Source organism: Psammomys obesus, unplaced genomic scaffold, assembly GCF_907164565.1.
Source record: "Psammomys obesus unplaced genomic scaffold, mPsaObe1.curated_primary_1811, whole genome shotgun sequence".
In the NCBI taxonomy this organism is placed as follows: Eukaryota; Metazoa; Chordata; class Mammalia; order Rodentia; family Muridae; genus Psammomys; species Psammomys obesus.
Window position 1 is genome coordinate 8,053,961 of NW_026585609.1, and position 18,651 is coordinate 8,072,611.

General features: G+C 38.5%; 2 protein-coding genes and 2 pseudogenes across 2 annotated transcripts; all 4 read left to right on the forward strand.

Moving 5' to 3' along the window:
* Positions 1–340: 340 nt before the first annotated feature.
* Positions 341–1,116, forward strand: LOC129679919 (60S ribosomal protein L3-like; annotated as a pseudogene).
* Positions 1,117–1,517: 401 nt separating this feature from the next.
* Positions 1,518–2,450, forward strand: LOC129679926 (taste receptor type 2 member 105-like). Its single transcript, XM_055611431.1, has one exon. The coding sequence runs from the start codon at positions 1,518–1,520 to the stop codon at positions 2,448–2,450; it is 933 nt and encodes a 310-aa protein (XP_055467406.1).
* Positions 2,451–10,929: 8,479 nt separating this feature from the next.
* LOC129679934 (taste receptor type 2 member 106-like) lies at positions 10,930–13,925 on the forward strand (annotated as a pseudogene).
* A 1,454-nt stretch (positions 13,926–15,379) lies between these two features.
* On the forward strand, positions 15,380–16,267 carry LOC129679178 (taste receptor type 2 member 107-like). Its single transcript, XM_055610110.1, has one exon. The coding sequence runs from the start codon at positions 15,380–15,382 to the stop codon at positions 16,265–16,267; it is 888 nt and encodes a 295-aa protein (XP_055466085.1).
* Positions 16,268–18,651: the final 2,384 nt, after the last annotated feature.

Genomic DNA, 18,651 nt, shown 5'->3' on the forward strand with positions numbered 1-18,651 from the left:
CAACAGTTATGCACAAATACAACTTTTTGTTATTCTGAAACTTACTACACTTACAAAGGAACTAAAAGTTAAACATTAAGTCAATATTCAGAATAAATAGGTTATATTTTGTCTATATCTAGTTTTTATTTGTACACCCAGATTATGTCTATAAACCATGAAATTATGATGATTTTTTTTCTTTTTTGGTTTTCCTACTTTCTTAGTCTTGTAGATTTTTCTTCTTGTTACATTTTTTTCCACTAGAAAAAAAATTTGTTGAGACCTCATTAGCTGAGCAAATTGCTTTTGGCCTTAAGCACCTTCCTCCCTTGCAGTGTATTTTTTCTTGAGTTGTCCCATGAATGCTTCCTTCACCTCCACAGCCTGGAAACGACCATGGCAAAACTTGGAGGTGGTATTGATAAAGTTCATGTCAGTCTTCTCCAGAGTTCACCAGAGGCTGGAGCAGCAGATTCCTGTGAACCAGGTGTTTGGACAGGATGAGATTATTGATGTCATTGAGGTAACAAAAGGCAAAGGGTATAAAGGGGTGACCAGTCATTGGCATACAAAGAAACTGCCCTGCAAAGCCCACAGAAGACTGTGTAAGGTTTCCTGTATTGGAGCATGGTGCCCTGCCCATGTGGCCTTCTCTGTGGCTGGACAGAAAAGACTACCATCAGCGAACAGAGATTAACAAGAAGATTTACAAGATTGGTCAAGGCTACCTCATCAAAGATGGTAAACTCATCAGGAACAATGCATCTGCTGACTATGACCTGTCTGACAAGAGCAACAACCCACTGGATGGCTTTGTCAACTACAGTGACCAGTGACTTCCTCATGCTCAAAGGCTGTGTGGTGGGTATCAAAAAGAGTGCTAAATCTTCTTCACAAAGTCTGGTTTCATTTTTTATGTTACTTTTTTATGTAATATTTTATGTTACGTTTTTATGTAACATTTTATGTCACATTTTTTTGTTTCATTTTTTTCTTGTTAACATTTTTATGCTAAATGTTTAATGTAACAAGAACAACTTGTTTTCTTCAGAAGAGAGCTGTGGTTTAACTAGAAGATCCCAAACTCACAGGCTAAAGCGAGGCAACTTCTCACTCTCAAGGAGCTGGTACTGATCACTTCATATTTAAAACATGAGATTCAGTACTGTTCTGGTTGTTTAACTCCTGACAGTGCCTATCTGCCACTCCTACTCAACTACTAGACTTATTACATGCAAAAATAGTCTCAGAGGGGAAATTAAAAACCATGAAATGGAAACACTCATTTTCTTACAAGCAAATTACACAAAGACATCTAGTCTGTACACATTCTGTAGACAATCTAAGTCTTACAGGCCAAGAGGACAGAACTCTATGAAGACAATTGAGAATCCACCACAACATATTCTTGATGCAGTTTGAAGACATTATTTAAGGAAAGAAGAAAAAGCTCTTCTTTGAAGCAGTCAGTGTAAAGGACACATTGCAGCAGATCTACAACAGTTGCAAAAGATGCAACCATAGGTTCTGCAGAGATGCTGAGTGCAGTGGAAGGTGTCCTCTTCTCTGTTGCAACTACAGAGGCAATGCTGGGGATTTTAGGGAATACATTTATTGCACTTGTTAACTGCATGGAGTGGGCCAAAAACAAGAGGCTCTCTATGATTGACTTCCTTCTCACTGGCTTGGCAACTTCCAGAATTTTTATCATATGGGTATTAACCTTAGATGCATACACAAAGCTATTTTATCCAACCATGCATGTGTCTAGAAGTCTAAGCGAAAGCATCACTTATATGTGGATGACTATGAATCACCTGACTGTCTGGTTTGCCACCAGCCTCAGCGTCTTCTATTTCCTGAAAATAGCAAATTTTTCCCACTATGCATTTCGCTGGTTAAAGAGAAGAACTGATAAAGTTTTTGTCTTTCTAATAGGGTGTTTGCTAATAACATGGCTAATCTCCTTCTCACTTGTTGTGAAGGTGATGAAAGCTGACAAAATTAAGTATGGAAACAGGACCTGGGAGACCTACTGGAAGAAAAGGGAATTCACTAGTAACTATATTTTAGTCAATATTGGAGTCATTTCTCTCTTTGCGATGACCTTAGCTGCATGTTTCTTGTTAATTATTTCACTTTGGAGACACAGAAGACAGATGCAATCTCATGTCTCAGAATTCAGAGACCTCAACACAGCAGCTCATGTGAAAGCCATGAAGGTTATGATTTCTTTTATCATCCTTTTCATCTTGTATTTTATAGGTATTTCAATAGAAATTATCTGCTTGTTTATTCCAGAAAACAAACTGCTTTTTATTTTCGGTTTGACAACTGCATCCATGTATCCCTCCTGGCATGCACTTATTCAGATTCTAACAAACAGTCAGCTGAAGCAAGCCTTTGTGAGGGTGCTTCGGGGACTAAAGTTCTCTGGGGAAGGAAGACCAAATCTCAGGGCCCTGTGAGAGTCTGGAATAGAAATGGGTGGTCTGGAATGATCATAAGGAAATCATAGAAGATCCTTTTCATTGGTACAGTGTTCTGACATTGTACTTGAGGAGATGAGACATTATGGCTTCTTTTTAATTTTTACTGATTAGTGTGTGTGTGTGTGTGTGGTGTTTTGGAGCTGCAAGAGGGGATACATGCGTTGTTAGTGTTTTTAACATTTGTATGCAAAAGCCAAGGAGCTGGTTCTCTCTTTCCACCTTAACATAGGGTCTTGCTTTGTGGCTGTCACTCCGATACTGTAGACTAGCTGAGCTCAGAGCTTTCAGCCAGTTCACCTGTCTAAACCTCCCTCCTCGTGGTGGGAATGCTGAGGCTAAAGATGTATGTCACTGCCTCCAACTTTTTAACAAGGTTTCCATAGATTGACCTCAGGTCACATGGTATGCACAGCAATGACTTATACTCACTGAGCTATCTTGTCGGCCTCTTCATATTCATTATTAAATGTAGTATTAAACTTTATTGAAATCTTCTGCAACTGTTCTGACTATAACTCTTGTTATCTCACTCTGTGGTGAGATTTTAATACCACGTTAAAAAAAAATTGGTTGCTCAGTCAGCCTTCTACTCTGCCATTCATTCCCACACACTTAGCAGAAGAAGAAGACCATCAACCTGCAGACTATTCTATATAAAGACTTCTACAGATAGAATAAATTTCTGAAACAAGACTACATTGTGATTAGATTTACTTCCCCAGCACTAATTCCCTTCCTGCAGAAAGACTCACAGTCAAAAGAACTGACGCAGCGGGTTGTGGTCACTCTCCACATTTGCCATGTGGAGCCGAAGAACAGAGAGGGATGTTTCCTTTGTTTTCAGTTTTGCTACTTACAGTTACTTTGTTTCATCCATTAAATCCCAAAATGCTTGTTACTAGTGGATGTCTGATGAAGCAACAGTGTTTAGTAGAGCGACTGCGGCTCTGAGACAAACAGCTAGAGAAGCAGATACTATCTATAGAAGAACGTATGATAAATGGAGTCTTCATACTGTTCCGGGGATTTGAAATGGAGCAGCCAAAGATCAATTAGAGCTAAGGAGAGAATCTCCTGGATCCAAAGGCACAGTGTCTGATCAAAGTACAAAATAGTGGACCAAGCCCGCGACCTGTGTGGAGTAGGCAATGTCTTGTTTAGGGTTTGAAACGCATGTACACATGCTCATCCATGTACAGACACCTACACATACATTTGGACTGTTGATTTCTCAATAATCAATGCTTAAACTTTATCTAAAAGCTACTTTTGAGACCTAACTCTTACCAACACTGAATGGATATCCCTGATGAAGCCATTAGGCAATGAATGCAAGCTGCAAGCGATGACAAATATTTGCACTTACATTTTGTGACAAAATGTTCTGGAAAGTGCTAAGCAGATGGCTTAGGACTGCTTCAGGTAGAAGCTGTGTCACGGAGCAAAAGATGGTTTAAACTGAACCTGAATAAGCTGAGGTGAGGTGAAAGCAGTAAGGTAGTTTCAAGATGGAAAGATAGCTGTAACTAGAATGGAGCAGAGACCACTGAAAGGTCACAGTGTGTTGTGAAACACGCACACAGGACGGACTGTAGATTGTGTAAGAGACATCCTAATGGGAAGATTGGTAAATTCATCACAAAATTGATACATTCTTCCACCAAAGAGAAATCAACATTTTAATGGCATTTAATATTTAATTTTTCAATATTATCATATTTAAATCTCATTCATATCATATCATTCATTTCTCACTAATCGTATTCAAATCTCAAAACCACTAACTAAAAGTTATTAGTTTAAATCCAATTCTGGTTACAGAAACACTTTTTCCCTAAAGGGCGTACATAGTCCTTATGATGTTGACATTGTGATATGCTTATAACAGCACAGATATTTTAGGGATTATCTATTTGTTTTCCTCTTAGCTTTCAGGTCCTATGTTTTCCTTGTGGTAATTGTTTATATTATATATTATGATGTCTATACGCTGTCACATTTTCTATTAACTTGCTGTCTAGAAAATAACTATCAGGTCTCATTAGGACTGGCTGCATTGTCTTCCTCTGTGGCCTGGTAAAGCTGTATCCCCCGAGGGGGAGGTGATCAAAGAGCAGGCCAATCAGTTCATGTCAGAAACTGTCCCTGTTCCCATTACTATGAAAAAATGGTAATAAAAGTTTCTTCATTGAAATACATATGACAAAATGTCTTATTTTAACTGTTTTAAACTTAGAACTCCAGGACACTAAATATTTTTACAATACTGTGGAAACACTGGTTCTTTCTAAGTCAGTTATGGATATTCTGAATCATTCATAAACTTGCCTTAATCATAGTAACAACATTTCTATGAATGCTCGAAGCAACTTATTTACAATGAAATACAATTATTTTTCACTTTCTGAGCTTTGTGGACATTAGTTTTTCCAAGTTAAACTAATATTATTTTGTAGCACTTTGTACAAGAAATTTGTCTTACTCTCTGTTCAAGGTCATTTCACACTTAGAGTAAACTGCATAAAAATGATACTTCTGTTCTAAGTTATTATTAAACCTAATGACAATTATAACTATAAAAAGTTAACCTAGAGAGTTATAGAGATATTTTTAAATGTGTACAATTATTAATATACAAGAGTATGATAGATAATTAATAAAAAATTCTTGCTGGAATAGCAATAGGAAAATATTTATACTAAAGGAAAGTGGAAATAAAAATATAAATGAAATTAATTACAAAAATTTTTCATATAGGTGTTGTTTCACTTATTTTGAAATATCTTAGGAACAGCCATGATAGCATAGACGATACAGACACTTGCCACCAAACCTGGAAACATGAATTCAATCCCAGGAGCCTGCATGGTGGAGAGGAGAGATCCAGCTCCTGAAAGTGTACTTTGACCCCCTCCAAGACACACACTCACACATGGTAAAAAGGTAATTACAAATTGCATATATCAGACATTATCTCAATTGGACTCATTGTGCATATTTATGTAAAGGATGTTAAACTTCTAGTTATGTAAAATGCTGGCCCTTTGTATTTTGTTTTATGTATTTCCTTTATTTAAAAAAATCCTTTTAAGATAATAGCGACAACTTCGCAAATAAAGGTCACTGCAAGCAAAACATACAGCTGTTAGGGGAGGTCCTCCTCCCCTTCTGTCTGACCCTATCAGGTCTCATCAGGACTGGCTGGCTATCAGTGGACTTGGATAGGGGCATGGGAGGAGAGGGGGGAGGGAGGGTGGAACTGGAAGGGAATGAAGGAGGGTGCTACAGCTGGGATACAAACGGAATAAACTGTAATTAATATAAAAAATAAAAATTTAATTTAAAAAAGCATACGGCTGTGATAGTTTGTCAAAATGACCAACCCCTGGGTATGCCTGTGATTGTGTGGGGCACCATCCTAAAGAAATAAAAATGAATGTGAATGGGACAGCAGCGTTGGTTTCTCAAGCCTTCCTGGCTGTGGAAATATTGTAAACAGCTGCTTCGTGCAACCGCCACCAAGACTTCGCTGCACCTACTAACTGTAAGCTGAAATAAATGTTCTTTCCCATAATCTGCTTTTCAACAGATCTGCTTTTCAACATCGTTTTTAATAGCAGTTAGAAAAATAATGAGTGCAAAAAAACCTTCCTTTTTCCAGAAAGGGGGGGGGGGCTGTTGCTATGGTAAACCTGACCACGTGGTTTTTTAAAGCTTTGAGATTGGTCTGTGGGATGAGTGTAGAAAAGCGATGCCCAGAGCTACAGAAGCTATGGCCCCGCTTAGTAGGGCATTCTGAGGATGGTGTGGAACACCAGAGGACATAGGAAGACAATATTCTTGAGAATGTAGAGAGAAACAAGATTTCCTTAGAATGAGGCTATAGGCTGTTTGTTCGTGTAACACACAGGCCAAAGATCTAGCTGTTTGTAGCCTTGCCCTGAAAACAGCCGTGAGGCTGAACTGAGAGGTAATGACTGACATTCTAATTTGAAAGGGGAAATTTTAAGAAAGCAAAACTATCCAGACTGTTAGCTATTAGTTATTGCTTCCTGCTCTTATATGTGCAGTAGCAAAGGGCTGAAACACATTTTTTTTTAATATGCAGTTTCCTGAAGAAAGGGGAAATGAATTTAAATTGCTGATGAGGCAACTCTGGAGAAAGAACTGAGAGCATCCACGTAACTGTTTTCATTAAAGAGGAAGCACCTGTTCAGCACTTGGACAGCAGAAACCAGCAAGGAGGGACCAGGGAAAGAGAGATGGGAGTGAGGGAGGAGTGGAGCAGCGAGGGAGGCAGAACTGGTGATTTGCCAGCGCTGAGAGAAAGAGCTGAGGTCAATGGTGGATCGTACCGTTGCTCAATCTGGTCGATAGAATAGTGTGCAGCAGCCCAGAGTTTAAGCAGATAGAGACTGAGCCCCCAAAAAGATGGCTGTCATGGGATGACCCTACCTTTTGGCAAAGAAGGAGGCCAGAGATGAGGAACAGTCAACTGTCTATATTGGATCTCTTCAAAAGACCACCTGGTCCATGATGCCACTGAGGACCATGAGTAAGTCAGTGGCCCTGATGTGGCCAGGGTTCCAGTTGATGTCTGAGGACCATGTAGTGGCCTGTGCCATGGCCAGAGTCCATGCTGATGTCCACGGGCCATGGTGCCACTGGAAGCCATACTGATCTGAGTGGCAACCACTGCCACCTAGGACTAATGTGATATTCAGGCCCATGCAGCCATGTCTGAATCGATGGTCTTACTGTGGCGGGGTCCGTGTTGAGGCCCAAAACTGGTGCTTCCACAAAAGGCCATACAGATGTCTGAAGTCTATGTTGCAGCCTGAACCCACACTGATACAGTGGGCAGTGCTGCTTCCAGGGGCCATGCAGCCAAACAGGGCTGTGTCTCTTTGCCATGTCCCATTGCCTAAGGTGATCTGAGCCTCAAGGAGACTCATATATATAGCATAGTGTTTACAACATGTGTCTTTAGCGGATGGGTAGAGAACTTTTAATAGTTTATATTGGTAGAGAGTATAAAATGAGCAGTTTTGAATGTTTGCTGCTGAAATTTCCAGAGGGGAGGGGCATCACAGAAAGGCAGTGAGAGAGGGGGATTAACTCCTCTCTAGGTCCACTCCAGTCCCCTTCAGATCTATCTGCTACCTCCAAATAATATGCATTCTTTGAGTATGTTGGAGCCTCCCTTCCCCTTGGTGAACTTAACCCAGGGAGCTAAGGTTGCTGTGATCAGACCAAGCCTGAGCCTGGGTTCTTTGCCTCTCCCCAAGAACAAGGAAAGACAGGCAAGGATCAAACAGAACGAAGCAGATTTATTTGGAAAATTCTTGAGTGGGAGGGGTTGTCCCAAGAGGAGATTACTACCTTCCTGTCCTGCCCAGTGGCCTCCTATCTATGAGACTCAGGGAAGGACCTTCCATCTTTATTGGATGGGTCATTCTCTGAGTGCATTCTTTGAGAGTCCAGTCTGTATACAGTCAACATTTCCTTTACAAGCCTCCTCAGTCAAACTGGAGAGATGATTATCCATTTCCCCTCCAGTCAAAACAAAGTGGTCATTTTGTTCAGTCTCTTGCTCAAACTCTTCTACTCACTTGGAAGGCTATTGATTGTCTGCCCTTTCTTGTTCACCTGTTAAGGTACTATCTCACAAATTACAGTGGGCCTCCCTTACATCCCAGAGAGCTAGCTCCTGCCTTATTCTCTCATATTTAAAAGATGAAATGCAGTGTTAGGGGTTTTTTTATCTTGTATTTTGCATATAAATATATAATGCTCTTATTACATAATTCAGCCTATTAAATGCAAAATAGTCTCAGAGGGACAAGTAAAATCCATGAAACAGAAACTTCAATTTGCATATTAACAAATGGCAAAAGAACATTTGGCCCACACACATGCTGTAGACTAGCTGCATCTTACAGAAGCCACAAGAATGATCATTATATCTACGAAACACAGTATAAATTCTGATAGATATTGCGTTAAATCTGCAGATTAATTTTGTTTGGCCACTTTCATAATATTAGTTCTGCCAATCCAGGAACTTCTTTTCCTAATCTAGTATCTTCTTTGCATTTCTTTTTCCAATGACTTGAAATTTTCATTGCAAACGTTTCTTCTTTAGTTAGGACAGTTTCTAACTCACCTTGTTCAGAATGGCTATCATCATCAACAAATTAAATGATTTGTAGTGCCAATGAAGATGCGGGTTGGGAAAGGGAAACAGACAGTGCTAGTGAGACTGAAATTATTCCAGCCTCCATAGAAGTCAGGTTCTCAAATGCAGGTAAAACATATTGCTAAAGTCACCACAAGCTTTGTTGGCAGGACACAGAGATACCAAGTTGGGACTAAGCCTGAAGCCTAGGTTTCATAGTGCCTGATCGTGCTGTGAAGGCTACTGCTGGAGAGTTATCAACAACTTCATTCAGCTATGTATTCTGCGTGCTACACCGTAGATTTGCAAGGTGGGGTTTTATTGGTATAACAGAGACACATGTGTTGTGGGAATGACCAACTGTTTTCTGATTGGACATCCTCAACATGATGGAATCCACACCTAATATTTCAAACTAAATCAAAAGCCCAGGATTACAGCTGTGACCCTCTTTCAGAGAGACAGGTAGAGAGATAGATGGAAATTGAAAGCTAAAAATTCCACCTGCATAGCTAATTAATAATAGTAATAGAAAATTAATAATTGCCTAGCATAATAATTGCCTAACATGTATAGGCCCCTTAGTATGCTCTATACTTTGTGCTAAGCCCTTCACATTGACTGTCCTATTTGACAGTCAGGGAAACTGGTACAGAAAAAGGGTCAGTAACCTGGCTAAAGAGTACATGTCATGTACATATATATATACAAGTCTGTATTACCTTATTACTAGGTGTGCATACAAATAATTGAGTAATTACTGCCCCAGTACAGATGAGCATGTCTGTTCTTCAATACAGTCCTTTATATCTCATGCATGTATATGTGGCCTTAGAGATATAGATATAGATATAAATATAGATATAGATAGATATAGAGTGTGTGTGTTTGTGTAGAATACATGTATGTATGTTGCACATATATTTGGATGTTACAAGATTAGATTCTCAAGCCTTAAAGTCCTCCAAGTCTTACACGTCCTTCACTCTTCAAATGACTGTTGCTTTCATGCAGTACTTGCCACCCTTAACCCTGACTACCTCCTAAAATCAGATGCTGTGCACAGTCAGGGTGGTAAGGATATAGAGCAGTCTTTCTGAGACTGATATTCCCCCTATTAAAAATAATGCAATGATTTTCGCCATGTCTATATTGCAAAGTATTTAAAAAGGTTCAGTCTGTTAACCTAAATAAAGTGCTAGCCTTGACAGAAAAAAAAAAAAAAAAAAGGTAACAGAATTACCGTGTGACCAAATTATATCATTCCTGGGCATTGATTCTCAGGATTCTAAATCAACGTGCCGAGGAGGTGTTTGCACTTCTATGTCACAACCTTCAAGTTATGGTATCATCAGCCTGTGCAGCTATCAACAAACAAATGGATAAACCAAATATGATGTGTCTACACAATGGAGTTTGATTGAACCATAAACAAGAATGAAGTAATGTCATTTGCAATAAGATTGAATCAACTGGAAATACATCATGATGCTTGAATGAAATTGTCTTTGTGAAACTATTACTATACCCAATGAACACAAACATAAAACATTTTTAAAGTTGTGGAATTTACCCTATTAATATCTAAACTTATATATTAATTAAAAATTAATCAATTTAAGAGTGAGTGGTTTATTCAAATGTTACAGCCATATACTATTTTAACAATGAAAATTATAATTAATATTTTTACTTTCTTGCTTTATTTGGAGTTTTCAGGGGGTTGTGGATTTTAGTTTTGTTTGTAAACACTAACTGTATTATCCAAACTGATCTGGGTCTCCTAGGTTCGAGTGACTCCCACGTCTTTGTCTCCTGAGAAATTAAAGGCATAGGTAGCCACTATGCCCAGCTAACGATAAGTTGGTATAGAAAGGGAAAAAACATAATGCTAGTTTTGTTGGTTTGGATTCTGTCAGTGTGTGTCTGGCATTCCCATACCACAGCTCAGTTTATTAAATGCAAAACAGTGTCAGAGGGACATGTAAAATCCATGAAACAGACACTTTCATTTGTTTATTAACAAACTGCAAGCAGACATTAGTCTGCACACATTCTGTAAACGGGCTGAGTCTTAGAGAACAGGAGGAAATTCCATAAAGATATTTCTGATTCCACTAAATGGCATTTTTGGGGCCGCTCTGACCTTTTTAAATATGAAAGGAAAATAACACTCATCTCTCAAGCTGCCATTATAAGCAACATTCTGCAGCAGGATTTTATAAAGGGCTAAAATAGTTATAGTTGCAACAGAAACAACCTTAGGGATCTGTGGAGATGCTAAAAGTAGCAGAAGGCCTCCTGTTGTTTTGCAACTAGCGGGTTGGTACTGGGAGTTCTAGGGAATGGATTTATCCTGTGTGCACACTGAATTGATTTTGACAGGCAGTTCTCCACTGCTGGCTTTATTCTCACAAGCTTGGATGTTTCCAGAATATGTGTCATATGTATAATAATCTCTGGCAAATATTGTTTTCGCCAGGTATATTTGCCTCTGACACCCACGTTACAGGTGTTGCTTACCTGTTAATAATTATCAGTCACATGTGTTCATGTCACCAGCCTCAACCTCATCTTTCTCCTGAAGACAGCATTTTTTTTTCTCATTACATCTTCCTCTGGTTGAAGAGAAGAATCAATGAAATGTTTACTCTTCTTCTAGGATGCTTGTTTGTATCATGGCCAACTGCTTTTCCACAAAGAGTGGAGATGTTTAATGATGACCTAAAACACATAAATACATCCTGGCAGTCTCACCTCCTTGAAAGTTAGCTCCGAATAAACTACGTTTTCCTCAACCTGGAAAACATGTTCTTCTTTATAATGGCAATCATCACCTGCTTTCTATTAATTATTTCATTTTGGAAACACAACAGGCAGATGCAGTTGAGTGTCTCAAGAATCAAAACCTTTAACACACAAGTTCATATGAAAGTTTTATTTTTTCATTATCCAGTTTATCTTGCATTTCATAGATATGTTCACATAAACATTGAGCTTTTTCAGATCGGAAAATAAACTGCTATTTATTTTGGGTTTAACTACTGCATGCATGTGTCCTCGTTCGTCCTAATTCCAGCAAACAGCCAGCTGAAGCAAGCTTTTGTGTGTGTGTGTGTGTGTGTGTGTGTGTGTGTGTGTGTGTGTGTGGTAGTGTTTGGTTCTATTCTAGGTCTCTCCAGACAGTGTCAGCGGTGAGCTCCATCGTTGAGTTGGTCTCAAGTTAGACCAGTCATCGTTTGGCCATTCCCACACACTCTGCTCCACCTTTACCCCTCCACTTCTTGCAGGCAGGACAAAAATGTAGCTCAAAGGTGTTGTGGCTGGATGTCCTCCACGGGAAGCCTTGCCTGGTTACAGAGGATGGCTTATTCAGAATCCGTATCCCTCATTATTATGAGTCTGAGCTAGCTAGGGTCACCCTCACAGATTCCTGGGAGTTTCCATTGCACTAAGTTTCTAACTCACTCCTGAAATGCCTCCCAAATCTAGTTTTGTTTTGTTTTGTTTGTTTTGTTTTAGAAGAAGCCATTTATTTGCTGGTAATTGATAGATAGACTTGCCAAGGCACTCATATGTGCTCCAGCATGAAACCATCAAATTTGAAATGAAATGTAGGACCCTTAATGTATTCCAAGTTGAAATAATGCAGCTTCAGGTAAAGTCTATTATGAGAAATTTAATTATCTGGCTTTGAAAAAGTCTGAGAAAGTAGAAAGGTTTCCATAGGCCGGACCTTTCTTAATATTTTACAAGATATGTCAACAAAATTGTACTTTTGGATGAGATCTTTGATAGTGGTTGAATCAATTTCTCTCAGGCAGTAGGTTCATTTGATAAATTTGGAAATATTTCTTCTTTTTTTTCTTTTTGGTATTCATAGGTACCATTACCTTGCTGCTTTGAGAAACAGAAGCTACTTGCAATCACACTGAGACAATTCAATTTACAATTTTGCTTTTTAATGACTACTGAGAGTAAAAAGACTTAGGTAGAACAACTTTTATATCATAGTTGAGCGTGGTGGAGCATACCTTTAATCCCAGCACTCAGGGAGGTGGAGGCAGGTGGACCTCGTGAGTCTAAGGCCAGTCTGGTCTACAAAGTGAGATCCAGGACAGTCAGACAGCCAGGGCTACACACAGAAACCTTATATCAAAAACAGCATATATATATATTATTTATATATATTTATATTTATATACACAAATATATATACAAATATATATATTGCAAAACTTCTCATACTTTGGTGGACTTTTAATTCCATGTAAAAAGTTGGTGCCTTAAACAGTCTTTTGACCCTGATACTTCTTCCTACACACATTTTTCCAAAGGAAAAATGTCTGACTGAAAATTACTGTATATAAAGTCCTTCTTGGTGAGGACTTTATTAAACACCAGGAACAAGAATTTGCATTGAGACTGTCTGACTTCCACAGGGCAATAACACCCTTTCCCAAAAAAGACCCAAGAAAAAGCAGGACAGTTATGCTCAATCTTGAAACTGGAGAAAGCAATGATGTTTTTTGTGTGTGGATACAATTTTACTTCTTACAAAGTTACTTTTACTTTCTCCATTTAAATCCCCCAAATACTTTTAAAGTTTGATGTAGTCTTAATGGTAGATGGATGGAGTTCTATGAAAAAAAATCAGCCCAGTGGAACAGTTTATCTGAAGGAGAAGGAAGCAGAGCACCAAAGAAGGCATATACACTCTTCAGATGCAGTGATTCAGATAATGAAGTGAACGAATGAATTTTAATTGAGAAAATAATCTGCTGGAGCAGATGTTAAGAACTCATTGTGGTCTTTGACCAAGAGAGAATGGACTGAACTCTGGAAAGCAATCTGGCACTTTCTCAGACAACTAGGAATAGCGCTTCCTCAATATCCAGCCATACCACTCCTAGGCATATACCCAAAAGAGTCTCAAGTACACAATAAGGACATTTGCTCAACAATGTTTGTAGCAGCTTTATTTGTAATAGCCAGAAGCTGGAAACTGCCCAGATGCCCCTCAGTGGAGGAATGGATGCACAAATTGTGGTATATCTACACAATGGAATATTACCCAGCAATAAAAAACAAGGAAATCATGAAATTTGCAGGTAAATGGTGGGATCTGGAAAAGATCATCCTGAGTGAGCCACCCCAGAAGCAGAAAGATGCACATGGTATATAGACATATAGACATATAATATAGGATAAACCTACTAAAATGTTTTTGTCAAATTCTATTTCAGGAAGACTTACCACTGGATTTTCTTTGAGGTTTTATTGATTCAGTTCTTATCGAGGTGGTTGTGACCTACAATCATTTGAGATTTTCATAATATGTGAAGGAGACGTCCACTGTGCTCCCTTCCATGAGGGCAACTAGTTCTTCCAGCAATGGTGTTAGAACATTCATTATTCCCTAACGACTTCCATGTAGAGTGTGCCTACGCTGGACTCTGTTTCACGTACAGTGTGCCTATGCTGGACTCTCTTTCACTGTGAGCTCCAGTAATCTATACCCATAAATCAGGCCAAGAGAAAGAGAAGTCTTTTTTCCATTCATTCATTTGAAACTGAAGATGTGTTTGAAGGTGGTGCATGACCATGATCCCCGGAACCCAGAGTACAGGGCAGAAGGCTCACAAATGCAAATCTATCCATACATACATAGGGAAAGCCCGTCTCTAAAGCACACGTACTCACGCACATCAACTATGATTATAATAATGCAAATAGTATCTGTACTAAAGGCAGAGTTTGAAGATTAGTTGAGAAGATGAGTTATGAAATGTTTAACATACTAAACACTCAATAAATGTCACTTTTAACTTTAGAATCATGTATCCATTTACTTGAGGTTTTCTGCTCCCTCATTAGAAGATAAGCCCCATGGACCAGGAGGGTTTTATGGATCTATGAACTCAGCATCTTACCTCTCAGACCAGAGGAGAGCATACTGAAACACTGAAAGAAATATATCTTGAATGTATAAAAGAAAAGATGTTGTCAAATTGAAGTATGGGAAATGAAGAGACTGTTCAAAATTCACCAGCACAGTCTTCCTGCATGAAGGTCACAGAATTCAGTATGTAAATCACCGCAGCTGCTCTGGGAAAATTCCCAATTCTATAGTGAGCTTACATTTTACTGAAATCAGTTTTTGAGTCAGATTTTGTGTGTGTGTCTTTTATTCCAGAGTGATTTTTGGAGTTTGGATTTTTTCCAATTTCTGAAGTTGTTTTGCTATATAACCCAGGTCTCAAAGCCCTGTGTTCAAGTAATCTCAGCCTCCCAAGGTGCTGGAACTAAAGGCATGTGGCCTCATGCCGAACTCACAATGGTAGCTTCATGATGAAGAAGAGGCAGAGCAGAGCTGTTTTCCGTTGTCTGACAAGTGTGTCTAACACTCACGCTCCACATTTGATTGCTAAATGCAAATAGTCTCAAGGGAACAAGTAAATTCCATGAAACAGGAACTTCCATTTGCTTATTAACAAACTTCAAACAAACGTTAGCCTGCACACATTTTATAGACAAGCTAAATCTTCAAAATAAATAGAAAGAAGCCCCACAAAGTTGACTCCATGACATGACAATAGGCTTGAAGAACTTGTCTCTGTGTAAAGAAGATGCCATAACTCCTCCATCAAGAAGCAATATATATGGAACATGCTCCAGCAGAGAATCTATGACAGATGAACAGAGCAACCTGAGGTGACTTGCAAAGATGCTGAATGCAGCAGAAGGCATCCTCCTTTGTGTTGTCGCTGGTGAGGCAGTGCTAGGAGTTTTAGGGAATGCATTTATTGCACTTGTGAACTGCATGGACTATGCCAAGAACAAGAAGCTCTCTAAGATTGGTTTCACTCTCACTGGCTTAGCAATTTCCAGAATTTGTGTCATCTGGATAGTAATTTTACAGGGATATATATATTTATTCGTTCCACACATCCTTACTACTAGCAACATAACTGAATGCATTACTTACCTATGGGTACTTATCAGTCACTTAAATGTCTGGTTTGCTACCAACCTCAACATCCTCTACTTTCTAAAGATAGCAAATTTTTCCAACTCTGTGTTTCTCTGGCTAAAAAGGAGAATTAGTGCAATTTTTATCTTTCTGTCAGGATGCTTGCTTACCTCGTGTTTAATACGTTTTCCACAAGCGGCGAAGATAGTAAAGAATAGTAAAATGAACTACACATCCTGGCTCCACCAGTCGAAATATGACTTAATTATTAACCAAAGTTTATCCAATCTGGGAGTGACTTTCTTCGCTGTGGTATCTCTGATTACCTGTTTCCTGTTGATCATTTTCCTGTGGAGACACATCAGGCGGATGCAGTCCGATGGCTCAGAATTCAGAGACCTCAACACGGAAGCTCATGTGAGAGCCTTGAAAGTTCTAATATCTTTTATGATCCTCTTTATCTTACATTTTGTAGGCCTTACCCTAGAAGTATATTACTTTATTCTGCCATCAAACAAACTAGTCTTCATAACTGGTTTGACAGCCACATGTCTCTATCCCTGCGGTCACTCAATCATCCTAATACTAGGAAACAACCACCTGAAGCAAGCCTCTTTGAAGGCAGTGCAGTGCCTAAAATGATGTGAGACAGAAAGAAATCTCAGCCACAAAATGGGCTTGCGGATGAGTAGATGTCATGTCCTCCATTTTAACTGTTCCCTGATGTTATTAAAACTTCCTGCACTGGTGGCCTCTGAAGGACCCTACCATTCTGGTGGCATTTTATGTCCATGTGCATCCTTACTTCACCTGGTGACTTGACCGTGCAAATTCTTTCTACAAACTAACCCGATAACAGTTGGCCTGGAGACGAGTCCATATGAAGGCTTTTATGGTGAAAATAAATGTAAAAAAAAAAAATTAATGTTGTTGTCAGTCTCTGACTTTCCCAGGATGAGTTAAGGAAAAAGAAAGTAAGACAAATGGTTATGATCATCTTCATGTCTAGAAAGAACTAGGGACCAGAAGTTGATGCTTGTGTATTTGTGTGTGTGTGTGTGTGTGTGTGTGTGTGTGTGTTTAAACAGATCTTATTGCTTTCATTATAAGTCCTAATGTTCTTTGCTAGTAGTATGTTTTGATATAATAAAAATAACCATAATAGAGGGTGTAGGTCTGTCAAAAGCTGCTAGGGAAACTGAGTCTAGCCAAGTAACTGTGTCCATAAGTCCAGCAAATCGACCTGAGATGAAGCAAAGCCATGAACCATTAGGAATTGGGTAAATATTCTGCTAACATAATAGACCCAAAGGAGTTAATATGGTCAATAACAAAGGAATAAAAAAGGGTAGAATCTACATGAAATGTGAAATTTCTACCTGTATCTTCTGGGAATAAAACTCAGGGCTTTGTATATGGTGATCATACCCTCTACCACTAACTTACAAGTTTTTAAGAAATGTTGATTTGATTTTTAAAATGATTTTTAGAAATATTTCTTTCAATTTTTAGATTATAATTACATGTTTCTCTTCCCCTTTCTCCCTCCAAACCCTTTGCTCTTTCAAATTCGTGGCCTCTTTTTCACTATTTGTTGATATATCGGGTGTGTGTATATATACACACACACACATACATATATATAGATATATATAGATGTATATATAGATATATGTATACATATTTAGTATATATACTTTTATTTGTATAATCAATTGGTATGCTCTCTTCTGCAGAATACTATTTCTCTTCCAAGTCAGTATTCCTCGTTTGCCTATAGTTCTTTGTATAAAGTTGAAGTTTTGTAATATTCCCTCTATTAATTTTGACATACAATCACTCAAGTGAAGAAGACAACTCATAGAGTGGGAGAAAAATTTTTAGCAAGTACACATCAGGTAAAGGTTTAATATATAGAGTACATTAAAAAAAAAGTTAAATACACAAAACTAAACCAATCAATAAATTCACAAATTAAGTAAATGAATAATTCTTTTTTAAAAGAAATGCAGAACTGAAGACAGGAGTGAAACTCTGGGTTCAGTTTCTGACACTCCATAAGCTAAATGTAGTGGTACATGCCTGTAATTCCCAGTTGGGAGGCTAGAGATTCAAGGCCATTCATGGCTATATAGCAAGTTGAGGACAGTCTAGAATAGCAAAGATAAGCACTGACTAAGCATTTTTAAAAGCATTCGATATCCTTAGGCATTAGAGACATATGAATTAGAACTTCTCTGCTATGGCATGTCACCCAGAAAGGCTGTCAAGAAAACCAATAGTATCATGCTGCAAGGATGTAGGAAAGGAGCCATTATATACTGCAGTGAGGAATAAGCTAGTACATCCCCTGTGAAAGTCAGTGGTGGTCCTCTAAGACAGAGAGCAAAATGATCAATGTGACACAGCTATGCTGTTATTGGGTGTATCCCTGAGGGACCCTAAGTCAGCAGAGGCAAAGATATTTTTACATCTATGTTTATTTCTGTAGTAGTCACAACAGCAAAATAATGCATCCAACCTAAGCATCCAACAAGATATGGATAAATAAAGAAGATGCAGTACATACACAATGGAATTTTATTCATCACTAAAGAATAAGATCATGGCATATGTTGGAGGTCACTAAATTAAATGAAATAAGTCAAACTCAGAAAGACAAATACCATGTGTCTTCTCTCTCACGCTGACTATAGATTTAAGAGTGTGTGTGTGTGTGTGTGGTGTGTGTGTGTGTGTGTAGAAAGGGGATAGAAAGAGGGTAGTGGTAGGTCTTAATTGAGTGTGGAGTTAGGAAATACAGAGGAGAGAGAAAAGAGGGATGGAAAAGAGAGAGATAATGAACTGAAAGTAAAAATAGAATTTTGTGGTACTGAGAATAAGACCAGAAAGAGAGTAACAAGGAAGATTGAAGAAGGCAGAGGTGGAGGCTCCTCAAATGAATAAGGAGAATGACGTGTGTTTGAGATAGATAGATAGATAGATAGATAGATAGATAGATAGATAGATAGATAGATAGATAGATA

Excerpts from the sequence above, each read along its gene's own strand:
- LOC129679178 (XM_055610110.1), top strand. The coding sequence starts at position 15,380 with ATGCTGAATGCAGCAGAAGGCATCCTCCTTTGTGTTGTCGCTGGTGAG.
- LOC129679926 (XM_055611431.1), top strand. The coding sequence starts at position 1,518 with ATGCTGAGTGCAGTGGAAGGTGTCCTCTTCTCTGTTGCAACTACAGAG.